General features: G+C 55.4%; 1 gene segment (V, D, J or C); it reads right to left on the bottom strand.

Annotated features, from left to right (window-relative positions):
• LOC136335856 (immunoglobulin heavy constant mu-like) overlaps positions 1–11,406 on the bottom strand; it is a 29,966-nt gene extending 18,560 nt beyond the window's left edge. The window contains 1 exon segment of the C gene segment in view: positions 11,326–11,406. Coding sequence covers positions 11,326–11,391 — 66 coding nt within the window.
• Positions 11,407–19,688: the final 8,282 nt, after the last annotated feature.

Below are 19,688 nucleotides of genomic sequence, written 5' to 3'. Positions count from 1 at the left end.
CCCCCTCCTTTGCTCCAAGGTCAGTGCTCAACCAACAGCACCAGGGTGGGGTGCACAGCCGTGGGTGAGGCCGAGAGAGGCGGGGTTTACTGTCTCCATGCCAGGACAGGAAGAGGCCCCACACAGCCTGTCATACATGTGCATGCATTCATTGGCATCGCCCAGCCTTCTGCATTCCCTAAGCAACTTGCCGTCTCTCCTTCTGAGAGCTGTCTTACGAGTTTGAGGGTCTCCACGCCTTCCCAGAGACTCCGGCCGTCCGGAACTTCCAGCTGGTGCTGCAGGAAGGCTGCAGAGCAACGTGCCCTCGGGATTCTTGACAGGCCCCCAAGGACCACTACTGTTTTTATTCCTCCCCTAGTAATGACCGCTTCTGCCCAGTTCAGGGGATTAGGTCTGGGGACGGAGGATGCAGAGGGCCGTGGGATCCTATGAAAGTTGCAACTTCCTACTGAAGCAGGTTTATTATCCAGTTCAGCTCCTTGGTTTATTATGCTTAATAATGTCTGATTCCCTTTGCTCGCTCCCTTTAGTAATATCTCGCTACCTATACTAACAAACTTGCCTTCATAAAGGTCTGAATTTTCAAAACGGTTCTGCTGCTGCGTTGGGCGGACCATGCCTCACCCCCATTAACTCTCGCTTGCTTCTGAGACTTGTGTTTGGTGGTGTGCTCGCCTCCGTAAATCCAGTTGCTTCTTTTTTTGAGAGACAGTCAGAGAGAGGGACAGATAGGGACAGAGAGATAGGAAGGTAGAGAGATGAGAAGCATCAATTCTTTGCTGTGGCTCCTTAGTTGTTCATGAATTGCTTTCTCATATGTGCCTTGACTAAGGGGTTACAGCAGAGTGAGTGACCCCTTGCTCAAGCCAGTGACCTTGGGCTTCAAGCCAGTGACCTTTGGGCTCAAGCCAGTGACCATGGTGTCATGTCTCTGATCCCACGCTCAAGCCAGCAACCCTGCGCTCAAGCTGGTGAGCCTACGTTCAAGCCGGTGACCTTGGGGTTTCAAACCTGGGTCCTCCGCGTCCCAGGCCAACGCTCTATCCCTTGCGCCACTGCCTGGTCAGGCAATCCAATTACTTCCTTAACTTTATTTTTCTTCATGAAATAATTTTTTTTTTGGCTGATATTTTCATTTTATCCTCTGGCAATATTTTCTGGTGACCAATCTTCATCTATTGATACATTTTGCTGCTTTAAAAATTAAAGAAAAAAATATTGATTTTAGAGAGAGAAAAAGAGAAACATCAACTTGCTGTTCTAGTCATTCATGCATCCATTGGTTGACTCCTGTGTGTCCCCTGACCAGGAATCAAACCTGCAACCCTGGAGCATCTGGACAAAGCTCCTGTCTTTTTAAATCAATATTGTTCCAGCTCAAATTTATAACTCATTGCTTCATGAATTAAACTCCTCTGGACCTTTAGGTATTTCCTCAGGACGGAAGGGAGGTGGCCCTGGAAGCCTCATAACCCCAGGCTTTCGTGTGCTCTGTGGCCACGAGACAAAGTGCCCTGAGCACCATGGCTCTTGGGTCATTATCTTCCTGGCCCGGCATCATCTGCTTCTCTGTCTGGAACAACTTCCAGGGCTTCGCAGTGACTTTCCTGTCCCCGATCCTGTGCTGGTCCTTGCGAACAAGGGGTAGAATCTCCAAGCTCTAAGGTTCTCATTTTCAGAAAGCGTATTTTTGCTGCCACAGGGGCTTCTCACCGCTGTTTCTTTGTCATCCCTTACTTCCTCCCATGTGGCCTCTCTGCCTGATGTCAGCTATTTTTGGCGCCTTGATTTAGATTTTTGATTCTGTGGCTTGTATCTGTTTTCCTAGAGTCATTAAAAAATGGAAGTTGCCATTAAAAAGAAATTCTGCTTGTTGCTTTTGCACAAATTCTGGGATGATAAGGAGAAGCTTCTGTGTGGGCAGGTGTACCTGGAGCAAGAGGGATGGGCGGATGCCAGAAGTTTCCCCCACAGCCAGGTGACTAACTCAAACCACTTTCTCAGCTTCTCTGTAGCCTGGCGGTGACCTGTATGGGCTGCTCATCCGGGGCCCTCTGCTTCCAAGGACGGCTCGGTCTGAGGACCCCAAGGCTAGGGCAGCACTGTGGGGCTTGTCCAGCTCTGGCACTCTTGGCCTCGCTCCCTGCAGGGGTAGCCCAAGGGCAGCCTGGCAAAGAACTGTTGGCAGCCACTCCTTGTTTCCAGGTTAACCCAGCCTGGGACACACCGCTGCCCCTTCTGGCTCAGATGGAACGGCTCTGGAGACAACAATGTGGGCAGCCTCAGCTTCATCTCATTGTCAACAGTCCTTTATCAAACTGTCCCCAGCATTCACTCTTGTCTTCATCCTTTCCCGCCAGCCTTGGGTTTGATTACATTTTTTTTAGTATTTCATTTGCCTTCTGTTGACATTCCATCTCTGCTGCTCTGCTCTCTTGAATGTCAGCTTTAAAGATTACAACACGCCTCTTCCACCCAACAGTGTCGAACAACTCGTGGCCAGCAGGCATCCCCAATCTGGGGCACCTTAAAGAAGGAAACTAGCCAGTGAAAAACGGCTTAGCCAGGTGGAATGGAAACAACCTGCACAGTTTCCTGGAAGAGACCAATACCGCTGGCTCCTAGAGCTAGAGGGGAGCTGGCTTATATAGGCAAGAGTCCCTACCCTTTGGCCCTGATTGGTCCATTCTTATGCAGACGAGGGCTCCAAATCCTTGCAGTTTGATTGGTCCAAGAGGCACTGTCCTAGTCAGAATGGAGTTGCTCTGATTGGTCAGTGAAGATGCTGATGCGGGATATAGCTGCACAGCTTGGATTGAATGCGGGAAAAATAGGTCCCTGAGTATAAATAGCAGCTAGAGGCTGTGATTAAAAAATTGATTCCAGTTAGCCACCAGGAATCCTTCCTGGTAGGTGTCTTCTTTCTCAGGGTTCCCAATGGTTACCTGGAGTGAAGGCCGCAGGCGGCCTTGCCTGCACCATGGCTGCTCCATCAGCCACGAGCTCATGTCTGCCTGCGTACACCGCATATGCCCCCCAGTGTGGACTCTAAATTTACTCTATATGGTGTCTTTTGTGTGGGAGTCTTTCCATTTCTGTCTTGAGTGGATAAAGCTTATCTTTATTCAAATAATTTTATTTCAATAGTACATATTATACACACCGAATATATGTATATGTAAATATGTACATACATGCACACATATTCAATGTTCAGTATGTATAATATAGAGCAGTAAAGATAAGTTGTATTTTATTATAATAAGATATTAACATATGTAAATGTACATAAATTTACTCAGTAAGGAAGGACACAAGGGGCGAATTCCCCAAGTCTGTGCATATGAACAATATATTTGAGTAGGTGTTTCTCCCATGTGCCTTGACCAGGCAAGCCCAGGGCCTTGAACTGGCGACCTCACCGTTCCAGGTCGCCGCTTTATCCACTGCGCCACCACAGGTCAGGCGAACAATATATTTGAATGCCCATTGTGTTGGGCATAAAATTCTTGGATCATATTTTGTCTCACACAGCATTTTATAGGCATTATTAAACCTTTTTTATTTTTTTTAGAAATCAAGCCAGATTTGTTCCTGTCTTATAAATGCCCTGAATTCCTTGCTTAAGTGCCATATCTGCTTGTTTTGAAGTCCGCTGACTCCACTGAAACGTATTTATATTTGTTATTGAATGCTCTGGGTCTTTTTTTCTTGGAATTTAAAGAAATTCCTGGAATGTTATTCCGAACCACATCTGGGAACATTGCTTGGTTTTGGATTCCTGGTGCCCCTCCCTGGGACTGGCCAGTAGTGGGCAGTGAGGTCCCCTCCATATTTTGGTCTGCTGTCCGTTGTAGGTTGGGCACAGGGGCTGCTCACCTCTGGACGTTGCATGTGCATTCCCGGATGGGCAAACGGCAAACCACACTCTGGACGCCCACCTGCTGACCCCACTTACATCTCACTGGGCCGACGTGGGTCATGTGGCCACTCTTAGCTGTGCACGAATGAACGACGCGGTGACAGTGGGTGCCGGTGGCACTCGGGTTGGTCTGCCCTCGAGACGGGAGGAGTAGGAGCTCCAACAGCATACTTGAGGGTCCACAGCCTACTTCAGCCTGTGGCTGTCAACTCAAAATGGCCAGGAGAGAGGTGAGGACCAGGGGAGGGCTGGAGGTACAAGCGGAGGGTACAGGGTACGGGTGCCGCAGGGAAGGAGCTGGTGTGCGCAGGTCGGAGGCCGTGACCTGAGATTCTGGAGGTGAGCAGTGGGCGCCCAGGATTCAGCTGCTGGCCTGGGAGAGGTGGCTGGCCGGAGAAGGCCCAGGACCGAGGGTGTCCGTGTAGGTGACCGGTATCAGGGAGAGGATGGACCTTCCATGATGAGAGGTGGGATTGGGAGGAGGGTGGGTGCTTGCTGTGTGGTGTGTGTGAGTGTGAGTGTGTCTCTCTGATGCCAGGCTCCCAGGGTGGCTGGGCTCCTGCCCAGGAGGGAAGAGGCAGCAGGAAGTGGGTGTGGGGGTCACTGCAAGGGACCTGTGGGCCAGATGGCGATGTGGCCTGGCCAGTAGCTGGGGGAGGGGTGGGTAGTGGCGCCCAAGCAGCTTCCTCTCTGCTGCGCTGTCCTGTCTGAGCAGTGCGTCCAAGCAGGGGTGGGCTGGGGCTGCGTGAGGGCTGTTTGGGGACCCCTCACACCCCCAGGATAGTGGCATCAGCATGGCCTGGGCTGCCGCCAGAGCCGCTGTGTTTGAATCTCGAGGAAATCTCGTGGCGACATGGTGCGTGTTGAAGCTCCACGATGCTGAGCTTGAGGATCTGGAGGCGGGCCCGTCTCACTGCCTTGTTCTGTCTGCAGAGCGCCTGCGGGGCACTTCCTGGCTGAGCACGGGGCCTCTGGGGCCAGGATGGGGCCTGGCCCGGTGGGGGTGCTCATCTCTGCCACACCCTGCGCCTTGGGGTCCCTGTGCATCTGAGACTGTGACTCCGGTGCCAGCTGGTTCCTGTGCCCCAGTGGAGGTCTCCAGGGACCTCAGACCTGCAGTTCCTCCAGCTGTCCGTCATCCCCATGATCCCAGGGCCTCACCAAGTCCTGATGCCCCTTCTCTCCAATGGCAGTTAGAAGTGCCATCTCCTCCAGGAAGTCACTCCGATTGACCCCAGACTGGACTGGACCAGGTGACCCACCCTCCATGCCCTTCCTTGCACCCACCTCTCCTCATGGCCTTATATGGTCACACCTCAGGGTCCAGCTCAGGCTCTCTGATGAACGAGGGAGGGTGTGAATGCAGCGTTGTGGCATTAGGAGTGGATGAAGAAATACATGGCTGACCACAAAAAAGCAAGTTGCAGAGAAATCCATGCAGGTGACCTCAGCTTTATGTTAAAAGAATTTGAAAACCTCCCAGGCTGGGGGGGAGGGGGGTAAGTGGGCAGGAAGGGGCTTCTAGACTTACTAGCTTGGAGCTTATCTGCTTCCTGCATGCTGGGCGCCAGGCCCTCTCAGTGCCCTGGACGCCCCCACGAAACAGGCGGCCTGGGAGGCTCGGCTGTCTTTCTGGACCCTGTCCGACAGGTGACCAGTGTTGGTCTGTTGGGAACCAGGCTCACGGTGCCTTTGGCCAGGAAGGGAGCCTGCTTGGTGAGTACTGTCCTGAGCGCTTTGCCCCGCCTGGGGCTCCAGCCCCCTAGGGACAGGCTATTCATAGGAGACACACCTGTGAAGGGGTGAGCATGGGCTTCTGGGGTGCAATTGTGGGCTGGTGCACCAGCTGCCCAGGATGACCAAGTTCCCAGAGCCTTCTGAGGACTCAGGAAGGGTTGCATCGTGGGAGCTCCATGGACAGCGTCTGGATGGCCATTCCCCATGAGGGGAGGGCAGTGGGTTCTGCTGACCGCTGACCATCACCTTGTGTGCCGGCTGCCTGGTTGGTCGTTCTGGAAGAGCTGAGACCCGGTGAACTCCCTGTGAGTTCCCACCCAGCTGGCCCTGGAGAAGGACAGAGCTCAGGAAGTCTGTGGTCCTGGTGGACGCTTGGGGCCACTGGGGCTCTGGGCCTCCTGGGTGTTGATCCCGGGCCTGGCGTGTCTGTGCTCCTGCTGGTGGTGCAGGAAGACATAGATGAGGGGTCGTACCTGCTGGTCCTCGGCCCTGGCACTCTGGTGGCAGGACCAGGGAACTCGCCTCTAAGATCGGCTCTGGCCAGGGTCTTCAGAGCAGCAGCCGATGGGTGAGGACTGAAGGCAGCTGCCCTCCTCCTGTGGAGTGGGGCACTGAGGGGAGTCCAGGGCTGCTGGGGTTGGCCGTGGAGCCTGTGCCAGGGCCTGGCCGGGCTTCACTCTTTGACCTCTGGCCCGGGGCTGGGCCCCCTCGGAGGCTATGGGGAGTTTTAGCCACAGCCTCTTACACCGTGGTAGTTCCCGCTAGACCCACCGTGACGCACGGCGGCTCAGAATCCTCCGGTTGGGTCCCGGCCTTGGGGCCTCTGTGGTGGGGGATCAAGTTCCAGGCGCGGTCTCCCGCTGGGCAGGCTGGACCGACAGGCGTGGGCTCTGGGCGGCCACAGCAGGTTTTACGAGTGGCCTGTGTCACTGTGTCCCCAGCCGGAGCTATACCCACATTGTCTGAGGCCTGCACAAATTCCACCGGGACTCCAGTGGTGCAGGGGCCCCGCCCAGCTGCAGTGGCCCATGTCCTGGCCCAGGATCCCTCCTCAGATTGTGGTTGTCCCCTGGGGATGGAAGGTGAGCGTGTGGGATAATTTTTGGCTGGGAGAGTGGTGCTACACCTCGGATCCCAAGTCGGGGCTCAGCTGCCGGGCCATGTTCCAGCGAGGGTTTCCAGATGGGCGAGTGTCACCGTGGTACCAGCTGCTACCGTACCACGGTGACACAGGCAGGACCAGAAACCTCCTGGCCCGTTGGGGCTCAGCACCCCTTTCCTGGTCTTTGGCTTTGAAGGGTGGGGGGCGGGATCTTTCTTTGCTGGGTGCATCTCCTGAGCTCTGGAGGCCTCGAGCCGCAGTCCGTGTTGCATTTGTGGGCATTTTCTGCCTGGCCTGGGTCACACAAGGAGCCCCACGGAGCCTGGGCTCTCAGGCAGAGACGTGCTGGGCTGGAGCGGGGGTCTGAGCCCAGGTCTGGTTTCCGGCATCACTGGGAGGGGGGCTGCGGGAGGGGGATTCTTGAGAGCAGGGGGCAGAGGCTCACGGGGGAGCTTTTGGGTCTGGCCTGAGCCACTGTGGGGTAGTCACACGGTGAGAGGGTCCCATGCAGAATCTCAGCCCTTGCCGGGGCGGGCCGGGGTGGGGCGCCTGCAGACGAGCCCCCCTCCTGCTGCCGCTGCTCCAGACCCTCCCCCGCACCCGGCAGTGCCATCTCCGCTGGGCCTGGCGTGCTGCCTGGGAGCTGGGCCGGGGGAGCTTGGACTTGGGGAGGAAGGACATCGCCTCCAGATTGTGGGGAGGGGGATGGGGTCATGGAGCTCTTGGAGGGTCAGCTCAGCTCCAGAGCCTCTGCTCGCTTCCGCCCCATGGAGGGGGTCCTGGTACGTCCCTGTCCCTGTCCTGTGGAAAGAGGAGTGGGGAGGAGGTGAGGACTGGGACCCTGGGGAGGGGTGCTCAGGTCAGGCTCCTTATCCGCGGGCTCAAGCCTGAGGCCGGGTGCTGGAAGGGCCTCCTGTGTGGCAGGACCTTCTTGTCCCCCAGCCTCTGGCCAGGGCATGGGCTGTGAGGAGGGGCCCTTTGGGGTGGGGCCTGGGCACCTGAGAGTGGGGGAAAGGGCCAGTTCTGTGCAGGAGGGGCGGAGGCCTGGTTGGTGCAGCCCGGGGAGCTTGCACTGGACACGGCGAGGGGGTGGGTGACTGCTCCGCGGCAGCTTCCCTGAGTCTGCTCAGGAGCAACTGTGAGGCCACCCGCCTCCTATAATGGTCTGGAGGACAGCCGGAGGTGCTGGCTCGGCCCTGAGCAGGGGCAGCGCGGCCAGGCGGGGGCAGTGGGTTCTAAGCACGGGCTGAGTCACTGTGGGTGCTACTCCAGTACCCACAGTGAGAGAAGCTGGGACAATATGGCCTGTCCCAGGGCCCCGGGCTGGAGAGACACAGTTGAGAGCTGCCCACCCAGTCCTGGCTGGGGTCCCGCCCTTCCAGTCGTCCTCGGAGGGACAAACCAAGGTAGGAGCTGACTTGAGAAGTTGTGCTGCCGACGGGGGGTGGGGGACAGGGCTCCACGGAGGGGCCCCTGGGGTCCTGAGAGTCCCCTGCAGATCCATGCTCGGGGCGGTCCCTGCGGCCTGGTGAAGGTGAGGGGCCGGGCAGCCACGGGGCTCTGGGCTGCCTTCCTGAGCTGCCTCCTCCTCCTCCACTTGCTGTTTGTGCCTCAGTGTCTCCCCCGTGACGGTGGGGCTGACAGGAGACGAGGGGGACAAGCCCAGCACTCCCTGGGCTCCCTTGTGGTCAGGAGCTGGCCACGGGCCAAGCCTGACCCGGGGTCCCAGCTGGCAGGTGCTGCCCCATCCACCTCCGCCTGCGTGAGCCCGGCTGTGCCCCCTGGCTTCTCCCGTCACACTGGAGGCCACCGTCCCCAACAGCTTGTGGTTCCTGTGTGGCCACTTATAGAGCACTCAACCCCGGGTCCCCCTCTGGAGCGCAGACCTCGGGCTTGAGGGGGTCCGTCCCTCCAGGGCCGGAGGCCAGAGCACCGTGGCCTCGGGGGCCCCAGACTCAGAAAGGGGGGCTGCCGGGCCTGGGGCCAGCGTGGGCCTGGGGGGGCCGGTGTCGCTGGGTGGCAGTGTTGAGTCGGCCCCCGTTGCTAGTATGGGTGGCGTCACTGCGGTCACTGTGGTATTTAGACCCCTGTCTGACAGCCCATGACGATCACTGGGGACTGGGGCCAGGAGGATGCCTAGCAGCTGGGGCAGATCTGCAGCCCCTGGGTGGGCTGGGAAGGGAGAGCAGGTGCTCAGGCTGCCCGGGTCAGCTCGACGTGGACACCCTGTGCGTAGACCCCGGGGAGCTAGGCAGGCTGGACATGGAGATTCAGGGTCTGCTGTGCTGGTGGGGTCTCAATGCTGCCCTGGAGGTAGGGGACAGTGCATCAGGGACCAGGTATGGTTGGTGAGAACAGCCTGTGGGGGCCTGGGGTGAGCTGCAGGGCTGGTGGGCATGTAGTTTGCCTCTGATGTCTGGGGTCCAGGGTCCGCGGGTCTTTGGATGGGGTGAGCAGCCCCTGAAAGACCTTTAGCCGGTCACACAAGGGGCTGGGTCTCCCTGAGAGATCATCTGAGCCTGTGCCTGCCCGGGGGTGGGGTGGGGAGGGCACTGGGTGGCAGCCTGTGGTCTGGATCATGGGACAGGGTTGGGGGCAGCGGCCAGGGAGGAGAGGGAAGGGGAGGAAGGTCTCGTCTCCCAGACAGGCCCTGATGGGAGGAACAGTCCCCAGGGCCATTGCCCTTAGCTGCTGCTGCTGAGGGCCGGTGGGCTGGGCCTTCCAGCTGGGTCCTGTGGCCTGACCCAGGCTGGAAAGTTTTGGCTTCGGCATTGCCGCTGAGTCTAAACGTCACACAGTGGACACGGTGACAAGCTCTTGCTTGTAGTCCCTACTGTCCGAAGCCGGTGGGGCAGCCCCTGGGATGGGAGCCTGGATGCGGATGGGGTCAAAGCGTGCAGAAGGTGGACATCAACTCAAGAGGTGCAGCCAGAGCAGGGACAGCCCCAGGCTGAGGGCAGGGGAGAGGCCCTGGATGGTGTCCACCACTCGGAACCTGGCAGCCCCGCTCCGATTGCCCTGATGCTGCCCGGCAGGGCGGAGTGGGTGCCTGTGCTGCTGCTGGGTGGGGGGGGGCAGCTCCTCTGTGGGGCTTCCCAAGGAGGCTGGTCACCGTGCGGTTGGATTTCTACCTGGTGCATGTGGCGGCCCAGAACCAGCACAGCCCCACGCCACCCCAGGAACGGGACCCACCTGATTCTGGCTCTGCAGTGGGCTGGGAGGTGCTCCCACCCCCGTGAGCCCTGCTGCCCCAGCTCACCGGTGACCTGTGCAGCGGAGCCCAGGCCCAGCTCCGTCCTGCCAGCGCCCTGAGGGTGTCTGGGGTCCGGCCTGCTGGGGGCTTGACCTTGGACACTGCCCGGTGTGGCTCTGACCTTCCTGATTCCTGCTGGTGTTGAGTGCCCGGGCTGTTTCTGCCAGCTTGCCAGGCTTGGGTATGTGCCCATGGGGTCAGTGAGGGCACCTCGGAGTCCTCTGAGGTCTCTATCTGCAGGTGGGTGCTGGGTTCATGGGCTAGAGCTGGCCCGAAGTGGTTCTGGAGGCCGAGAGTCAGGGCTGCAGCCCGGGAGTGGCCCTCATGGCCCCAAGGACCCGGTGGTTATGGCGGGGTTTATGGTACGAGGTCTGTCACTGTGGTACTATACCCGTAGTAGTAACACAGTAAGAGGGTCCTTGGCAAAAAGGTCCCGCATGTGGTGGGAGGGGCCCTTCCAGCTGGCTCCCGGCCCAGGTGTCTCGTGGAGTGTGTCTGCACAGGGCACATGGGTTTCATGGTCCCGTGGAGTTGGCAGGACAGGTCCCTCTGGGGGAAGTTGTGGGGCAGCTCCTTCACTGTGCCTGCTGCCCCTGTGGGTTTGTGTTGTGGGCTGCACCACTGTGATATCCACCATCCCCATGGTGGTGCGGCCCCGTTCAAAATCCAGGGACAGTGTCACTGCTGCGCTGAGGGCAGGGCTGGGGTTGGGCTCCCGGCGGGGTTTGTGGTGGGCGCTGTGACACTGTGGTAGCTATACAATCACCATAGTCATCACAGTAATAGTTACACAGTGACACAGACCCGCCCCCAATCCCCTACCCCGGGTTCTGGGTGGGGTTTTTGATGGACGCTATGACACTGTGGTTGTAGTATAAATCAAGCCATCTTTGATAATAACCACACAGTGACACAGACCTGCCCCCAATCCCCTACCCCGGGTTCTGGGTGGGGTTTTTGATGGACGCTGTGACACTGTGCTATAACAACTAAACCTGCTACAGTAAGTCACACAGTGACACAGACCTGACCCCAATCCCTTACATTGACTGCTGGGTGGGGTTTTTGGTGGGCGCTGTGACACTGTGGTGGCAGTAATAAGGATCACTGCCTCTGTCACAGTCATAATCAATCACACAGTGACACAGACCCGTCCCCAATCCCCTACACCAGGTGCTGGGCAGGTTTTTTGATGGGTACTGTGACACTGGCTATAACAATTGTACCCTATACAGTAATCATCACAAAATGACACAGACCCGTCCCCAATCCCTTACACTGGGTGGGGTTTTTGATAGGCGCTGTGACATTGTGGTCGTAGTAACAACCACTACTGTCACAGTAACTGTAGCACAGTGACACAGACCCACTCATAATCTCTCACCCTTAAGGGCCCGGCCAGAGGGAGCCTGCGATGCGGGGCTGACCTGTGGACAGAGGGAGAGCCCCAGGGAGGTGGTGGGCAGGGTCAGGGCTGGGAGCATCCGGAAGGTCTCGCCTGGCTGCTGGATGGGACCGTGCCTGGCTCTGTCCTGAGGCTCCTCGGTGGGGCGTGGCCACCTCAGCCTGCTGCATAGACATCACCATGGGACCTTGGGTCCTCCTGGGGCCAGCGGATGACTCCTACCTGGGACATGGCTCCTGCTGGCACTGAACCCTGGACTCCAGGTCCCAACAGTGCTCCTCTGAAAGCATGGCACAGCCCGCCCCACCTGAACACGGGCCTTGGCCCCTGTCTCCAGCCCCTCCCTGACCGCCACCCTCCCGTCCTGTTTTCTCCAGGCCTGCAGCGCTGTGGTGATGGAGACCTCGGTGATTCCCCTCCCAGGGGGCCCGCTGTCTCCGATGCAGCCTCAGTCCTATCTGCTCCTGTAAGACAGGGAGCACCTGCAGGAGAGGAGGTGCAGGGAGGTCCAGGTGCAGGGGAATCCTGGGTGCCTCCCCTCCTGAGCCTCCCATTCCTCCTGCTCCTCCCACCTGGGTGCCTGGGCTGTGGCAGCACAGGGCCCTGCCTTCCTGGGGCTCCAGGCCCAGAGAGCAGCCAGATTCTCTTGATGGAATCTCAGTGGCCGCTGGGCATGGAACCCCGGGATTACCGGCGATCACTTGTCTTCAGGACTCAAAGTTCTGGCCTGTTCCCTGGGGATTCCCTTTGCAGAACGGGCACCAGTCCGTGTCCAGTTCCACCTGAACTCCTCCACAGTGCCGGCCTGTCTGGGGGCTGCCCGGCCCGCCTTGGCATTTGTTGTCTGGGGCCGAGGGCCGGCCCTTTGTCAGCACCCGGTCCTGAAGTCAGGTCCCACCGGTCTTCAGGCCACCCACCTAGTCGGCCCTAGGGGACAGGTCCTCTGAACCTTGGTGGCCCCTTCTCAGAGCCCATGTTGATACCTCCGCTGTTGAGTCTCAGGACGATTGTCTGCCTTGGGACCCTGCCCATGTCACCTGCAGAGGGCGGAGGGGGGACTGGGGAGGGGGCGGGGCGGGGGCGGAGCCACAGGCCCAGGACATTTTTTGGTTCTCAGCACTCTCTGGCGGTAGGTTTTAAAAATACATTTGCATCCGTGTTAAACCAGGTCCTCACGTTTGACGCGATAAAGGGATAGAGGGGCCTGACCAGGCGGTGGCGCAGTGGATAGAGCCTCGGACTGGGATGCGGAGGACCCAGGTTCAAGACCCCAAGGTCTCCAGCTTGAACACAGGCTCATTTGGTTTGAGCAAAAGCTCACCAGCTTGGACCCAAGGTCGCTGACTTGAGCAAGATCTGCTGTAGCCCCACAGCCCCAAAGGCACGTATGAGAAAGCAATCAATGAACAACTAAGGTGTCGCAACGAAAAGCTAATGATTGATGCTTCTCATCTCTCTCCATTCCTGTCTGACTCTTTCTATATGTAAAAAAAAAAAAAAAAAAAAAGAAAGAAAGAAAAAGGATAAAAGGAAAGGATAAAAGGACAGTGGCCTTCCCGTCAGTGGCGGGGCTGCGCACCCAGCCTTGCTGCATCCTCTCCTTCCAGTCACAGGCAGCCGCCCTGGTCAGGAGCCGGGGCACCCTGCTGGCCTCGTTTGCAGCGCCAGGCACTGTGTGGCCCGGGCCCTGAGCGTGTGGGGCGTGCCGCTGCGCGAGGAGCTGCAATCGCAGCAGCCGAAGTGGTCCGGCTCCGAGGGCCACGCGCCCCGGCAGAAACCCCCGCCCGCGCTGGGCTGTGTACTTCCGCGCTGGCCAGGGCCGGCTCCGAAGAGAGACCCTGTTTCCAGTGGAATTCTGCTCCTACACTAGGGGAGTGACTGGAGGTGACCCGACCCAAGTTTGCACCTGCTGGGAGGTGGTGCTGCACCGGCGTGCGCCGTGGGCGGCTGAGTCCCCTGCCCCCGCCCGCCTCAGCTTTGGTGCAGGAGCGCTTGGGGGGGGGGGCAGCACGCCCGCGCCCCACCTCCCCACAGCCGGCTCATGCCACCTGGGGTCCGCAGCCCAGCGCACCGACCCCTCCCAGTGGATCAATGGATCGCCGACCTGCTGAAGTCTCCATGGTCCGAGGCCTGAGGACATCTGACCGACCCTGAGAAGATTTCCATCTGTGGGCACCTGGCGTGCGCCCCATCTCTGCCTCCCCGGCCTCTCAGGCCGCTCTGGGCATCACACGGGTGCTCCGGGTGCCTCTGCAGATCAGCCTTCCTGGATACTTGCATTCCTGGCTCAAGGGAGGGGTGGACTCCCCAGAGACTCTTTGGGGGTCCCCAACGAGGGCACTTTCATCCTGGGGAGCTGGAGCCGGGGCCTCCCATATGCCCCTTCTGCCGCGATCCCAGGGCTCCAGAGCTCAGAGGGTGCGTCTACCCGGCAGGATGCCCAGATGACATGGGTTAGGGGCTCCTTGGAACTGTCCAGGGGCCTTTAACGGGTGTGTTAGTCTTCAGACTAATTAGTGAGTGTCTTCAGCTCTACAGGAGGCCCACACCAACGCTGCGGATGTTTGTTTTTTTTAAATTAATTTTTCTGAAGTGAGAAACGAGGAGGCAGAGACTCCCGCATGTGCCCAACGGATATCCACCCAGCATGCCCATCAGGGGGCAATGCTCTGCCCATCTGGGGCATTGCTTTGTTGCAACCAGAGCCATTCTAGCGCCTGAGGTGGAGGCTATGGAGCAGCCCTCAGTGCCCGGGCCATCTTTGCTCCAATGGAGCCTTGGCTGTGGGAGGGGAAGAGAGATAGAGAGAAAAGAGAGAGGGAAGGGTGAAGAAGCAGATGGTTGCTTATTCTGTGTGCCCTGCTGGGAATTGAACCTGGTACTTCCACATGCCAGGCCCACGCTCTACCACTGAGCCAAGTGGCAGAGTTGGGAGTATCTAGATTCTTACTGCTGGGAGCTGTGTGTGTTCTCTTATGTGACAGCATTTGAAGACATGATTAGGTTAAAGTTGATTGAGTTAAAGGTGTTGACATGTGACATTATCCTAAATTAAGTTTTTGGGACATCACTGCAATCACAAATGTTTTTTCAAAGGAAACTTAATGAAAATCACAGTAAAAATATTGTGATAGATAAAACCAGGTGGTGGTATGGGTTTCCAACTCCTCTCGGGTGAATGAGGATCAAGAGGTTAACACCGTGTCGTGGGGAGGACAAAGACCTGTAGGGAGGACCCTAATCACTGTGCAGCCAGATGCGCCTTTCAGGAGGCTTGGCTGATGTGGGGACAGGTGGGCAGGGAGGGGACAGAGAGCCTGAGATCAGCACACAGGTGTCTAGACTGTGGTGACCTCTCTGTTTCATGGAAATGATTCCCAACCACAGGGAAGCCGAGAGCACTATGGATGGATTATTTGTTGAGAAAGAAACATAGAAAATACAGTAATATGGTGCAGGAAAAGCCTGTAATAACTGCTGACATGTCATCTGCAAACAGGCAACGTTACAGTCTCGTTTGTTGTCAGCAATGAGAATATGAGAATCTAGAGCCACAGAGAAGAAGGAAGAAGTGTTCCTGGATGCAGCTGAGAGCTTTGAGAGGAAACCCTGCTCCCACAGGAAGCCCCTTCCTTCCCCACCTCCCTCTGCACCTGCTCCTGAGGCTGGTCTCAGGCTCCGTGGGTCCAGAGCGCCCCCTGGTGTCCTGAGCGCCCCCTGCAGCCCGGCCCTCCCGTCCCTGCAGGGAGGTTTGTGTCTGGGCTCACACTGACTTCCCCTCGCTGTGTCTCGCACAGTAATACACGGCCGTGTCCTCGGGGGTCACAGAGCTCAGTTGCTGGGAGAACTGGTTCTTGGACGTGTCTCTGGAGAAGGAGGTGCGGCTTTTAAGGGACGGGCTGTAGTTAGTGCTTCCATCATTACATATGCACCCCATCCAGTCCAGCCCATTCCCCGTGGGCTGGCGGACCCAGCCCCAGCAATAACCTCTGGTGATGGACACCAGAGACAGCACAGGTGAGGACAGGGTTTGTGAGGGCGTCACCAGTCCTGGACCCGACTCCTGCAGCTGCACCTGGGACAGGACACCTGGGGACAAGGAGCATCAGTCACAGGCAGTCACAACCATCCCATAGACCTGACATCTGAGACACTCACCCTGGGGGGCTGTCACCAGGCACAGGAGAAGACCCAGCAGTCTCATCTTCTTCTAGACCACAGCTCTGCTTCCCCAGAGACCTCATCCTTGAGTGAGGAGAGAGCTGTGAGCCCCATAGCACAGAGCTTGAGAAATTTGCATGTGGGGCTGCCTTCTTTTTTATTTTATTTTATTTATTTACTTATTTATTTTTTACAGAGACAGTGAGTCAGAGAGAGGGATAGACAGGGACAGACAGACAGGAACGGAGAGAGATGAGAAGCATCAATCATTAGTTTTTCATTGCGCGTCGCAACACCTTAGTTGTTCATTGATTGCCTTCTCATATGTGCCTTGACCGCGGGCCTTCAGCAGACCAAGTAATCCCCTGCTGGAGCCAGTGACCTTGGATTCAAGCTGGTGGGCTTTTGCTCAAACCAGATGAACCCGTGCTCAAGCTGGCGACCTCGGGGTCTTGAACCTGGGTCCTCTGCATCCCAGTTTGACGCTCTATCCACTGCGCCACCACCTGGTCAGGCCTGCCTTCTTTTTATAAGTGGAGAGGGACTGAGGTCCGTTCCCCTTGTCCTTTTGGGGTTTTTCTCTTTCCTTGAACTCCCTCGCCATGTATGTCAGGGACAGGGGATCACCTTGTTTATGAAATACATTACAGCTAGATCAAAAGACGATCTCATTCTTCTGAGCAAAGAATGGACTAATAGGATAGGTTACATTTTAAAGTTCTCATACATTTTTCAAATAGATTTAAAAGGGATTAGTGTTTGTTCAGTCAGTTTCTGAATAGATTGTTCTTGTGTGCAACATCACTTTGACACCAAACACTGACAAATGTGTCATAATAATGGGAAATTATGGATCTATGTGTCTTACAGGGACAGATGCTGATGTCGTAAAGAAGTGTTGTTAAACTAAACATAATTGTAAATAAAAAGTAACACACTGCTCTGGCCGGTTGGCTCAGTGGTAGAGTGTCAGCCAGGCTTGCAGGAGTCCCGGGTTTGATTCCCAGCCAGGGCACACAGGAGAAGCACCCATCTGCTTCTCCACCGCTCCCCCTCTCTTTCCTCTCTCTCTCTCTCTCTTCCCTTCCCGCAGCCAAGGCTCCATTGGAGCAAAGTTGGCCCAGGTGCTGAGGATGACTCCATGGCCTCTGTGTCAGGCGCTAGAATGGCTCTGGTTGCAACCGAGCAATGCCCCAGATGGGCAGAGCATCGCCCCCTGGTGGGCATGCCAGGTGGATCCCGGTCGGGCGCATGCGGGAGTCTGTCTGACTGCCTCCCTGTTTCCAACTTCAGAAAAATACAAAAAAAAAAAAAAAAGTAACACACTACCATTGAATGCTGTATATTCAAGTAAAGGTAAAGTGATCCATTTCAAAATTCATCAACCCAGTTTGATTAAAGCCAAAAAAATTCTTATAATCATTGAACAAAAGGAGGGCTCATTAATTAGAATCTATCTGTCCCATGTGATAGAGAATGTTTGTGGCTCCACAGAGATGGGGTGAGACCGCATGGCCACCAGCACAGCTCCATCCAGCGTGCTCACTGGGACATGCGAAAAAGTGAAATGGTCTATCGGAGTGTATAGACCTCTCACTGTTGAACTGTGACATGGGTTTTCTCTCCATAAAATAGACAAATGTACATGATACAAGAATCAGAAAGGCAGTTTGGTAAGCTAATTGGGTGCAAATTGCAAAAAAGGACATAGTTGCTTTCCATATATGAGGAGCAAGAACTAATTTAAAGGAAGACAGCAGCATTTATAGGAGCTCCAAGTCTATCAAACATGTAGGAAGCGATGCAAAATGTAATCTTCGATCTTTTCTCTTCAAACGTATGGTTGTCACATTCATTACATTGTTATGGATTTCTTCAAAGCTGAGGAAAAGTAACAACCTCCTATTAGTGCATTCAAACTCTGACAGCTGCATTGAGACTAATGTCAACACTAACAATGCCTACTTTGTTCGTGTTGATCCTTAATAACTGTTTAAAGTCTTTCACATGAATGAGATCCGTTAAAAATCACTCCTTCTTCTCCCCATGCTCTTGTGAGTCCCTGTCATTTTCTCATCAGCTCTAATTCTCAGTGGACTTGAGGTCACAAATCCTCTAAGGCATCTCAGACATTTTCCTGTTTTCACAGTACTGGGGCACATCGGTGTGTGGAGGAAGAGGTGTCCCTGGTCAAAGTACCTGTGACCTCCTGGGTAAGGTCCGTATGGGGTGATGACCAGTCTGGTTGCCATAGAGTCACCGGAGGGCACACACAGCATGCCAGCTGCTCTCTCTGCAAGCTCCAGTCATGGTTTAGGGAAGGGTGAATAAACTGGACAGACTTAGATCTCACACAGGAGGCCAGCTGTCCCAGCTGGAGCAACCCGCTGAGGGCTTGGATCACATGCAGCCAACTGTGAGTGTCCAGTCGTGAGCCGAGTCCTGCACCAATGATTACACTCTCATCTCCTCTGCAGCTCTCAAAATTAGGAGACTACTTGGATGCAACTCATAATCACAATCCATCTAGTAAGAGGATCTCCAGTGAGCTGACGAAATTTTGAAATATCCTCTAATTTTTGTAAGCAGTATATTTCACTCAGCATAATGTTCTCAAGGTCCACCCATGTTTTTGTAAATGACACTATGTCATCATTTCTTAGGGCTGAGTAGTATTCTATTGTATACATGTACCTTATCTTCTTTATCCAATGCTCTATCCAGGGACACTGGTTGTTTCCATGTCTTTGCCACTGTGAATAATGCTGCAATGAACATGGGGTGCATGTGTCTATATGTACCAATGATTTCCAGTCTTTGGGGTAGAGAGTCACTAGAGAGATTGGTGGGTCATATGATGGTTATAGTCTTAATTTTCTGAGAAACTACCATATTTTCTTCCAGAATGGTTGTAGTAACTTGCATTCCCACCAGCAGTGAATGAAGGTTCCTTTTTCTCCACAGCCTCTCCAACACCTGTTATTACCTGTCTTGTTGATAATAGCCAATCTAACAAGAGAACGGTGATATCTCATTGTAATTTTAATTTGCAATGCTCATATAGCTACTAAATATGAGCATCTTTTCATGTATCTGTTGGCCATTTGTATACCTTCTTGGGAGAAGTGTCTGTTCAAGTCCTAAAGCTTCTGCACAGCCAAAGAAACTGACAACAAAACAAATGGCAGCCAGCTAAATGGTAGGTAATATTTTCAAAAAACAACTTTGATAGAGGGGTAATATCCAAAATATAAAAATAATTCACAAAGCTCAGCAAGAAGCAAAAAAGCAATCCTCTTTTTTTTTTAAATGTTCATCTGTACAAGAGTCACTCTAACTGCCCGTAAAAACGTTCATTCTTTCCACAGGCAAATAAAATAGCAAGTGAGAACACCAATCAAGAAGCGATATGGAAATATCTCTTTTTTTTGTATTTTTCTGAAGTGAGAAACGGGGAGGCAGACAGACTCCTGCATTCACCTGATCAAGATCCACCCGGTATGTCCACCAGGGGGCGATACTCTGCTCATCTGGGTCGTTTCTCCGATGCGACCAGAACTATTCTAACACTTGAGATGGAGGCCATGGAGCCATCCTCAGTGCCCGGGCCAACTTTGCTCCAATGGAACCTTGGCTGTGAGAGGGGAAGAGACAGAGAGAAAGAAGAGGAGGAGGGTGGAGAAGCAGATGGTGGCTTCTCCTGTGTGCCCCAGCTGGAAATTGAACCTGGGACTTCCGCACACCAGACCGACACTCTCCACTGAACCAGCTGGCCAGGGTGTGGAAATATCATAAACAACAGTTTTACTGGTTTTTAAAATCAGATATTTAAAAATATTTTTCATTAATTAATTAATTAAAAATTTTTGGGTTTTTTTCTGAAGCTGGAAACGGGGAGAGACAGTCAGACAGACTCCTGCATGTGCCCGACCGGGATCCACCTGGCACGCCCACCAAGGGCTACGCTCTGCCCACCAGGGGGCGATGCTCTGCCCCTCCGGGGCATCACTCTGCCGTGACCAGAGCCACTCTAGCACCTGGGGCAGAGGCCAAGGAGCCATCCCCAGCGCCCGGGCCATCTTTGCTCCAATGGAGCCTTGGCTGC

The sequence above is a fragment of the Saccopteryx bilineata genome, chromosome 4, assembly GCF_036850765.1.
Source record: "Saccopteryx bilineata isolate mSacBil1 chromosome 4, mSacBil1_pri_phased_curated, whole genome shotgun sequence".
NCBI classification, from domain to species: domain Eukaryota; kingdom Metazoa; phylum Chordata; class Mammalia; order Chiroptera; family Emballonuridae; genus Saccopteryx; species Saccopteryx bilineata.
Note: the sequence above shows the minus strand (reverse complement) of the source record. Positions and strands in the feature narration are given on the sequence as shown.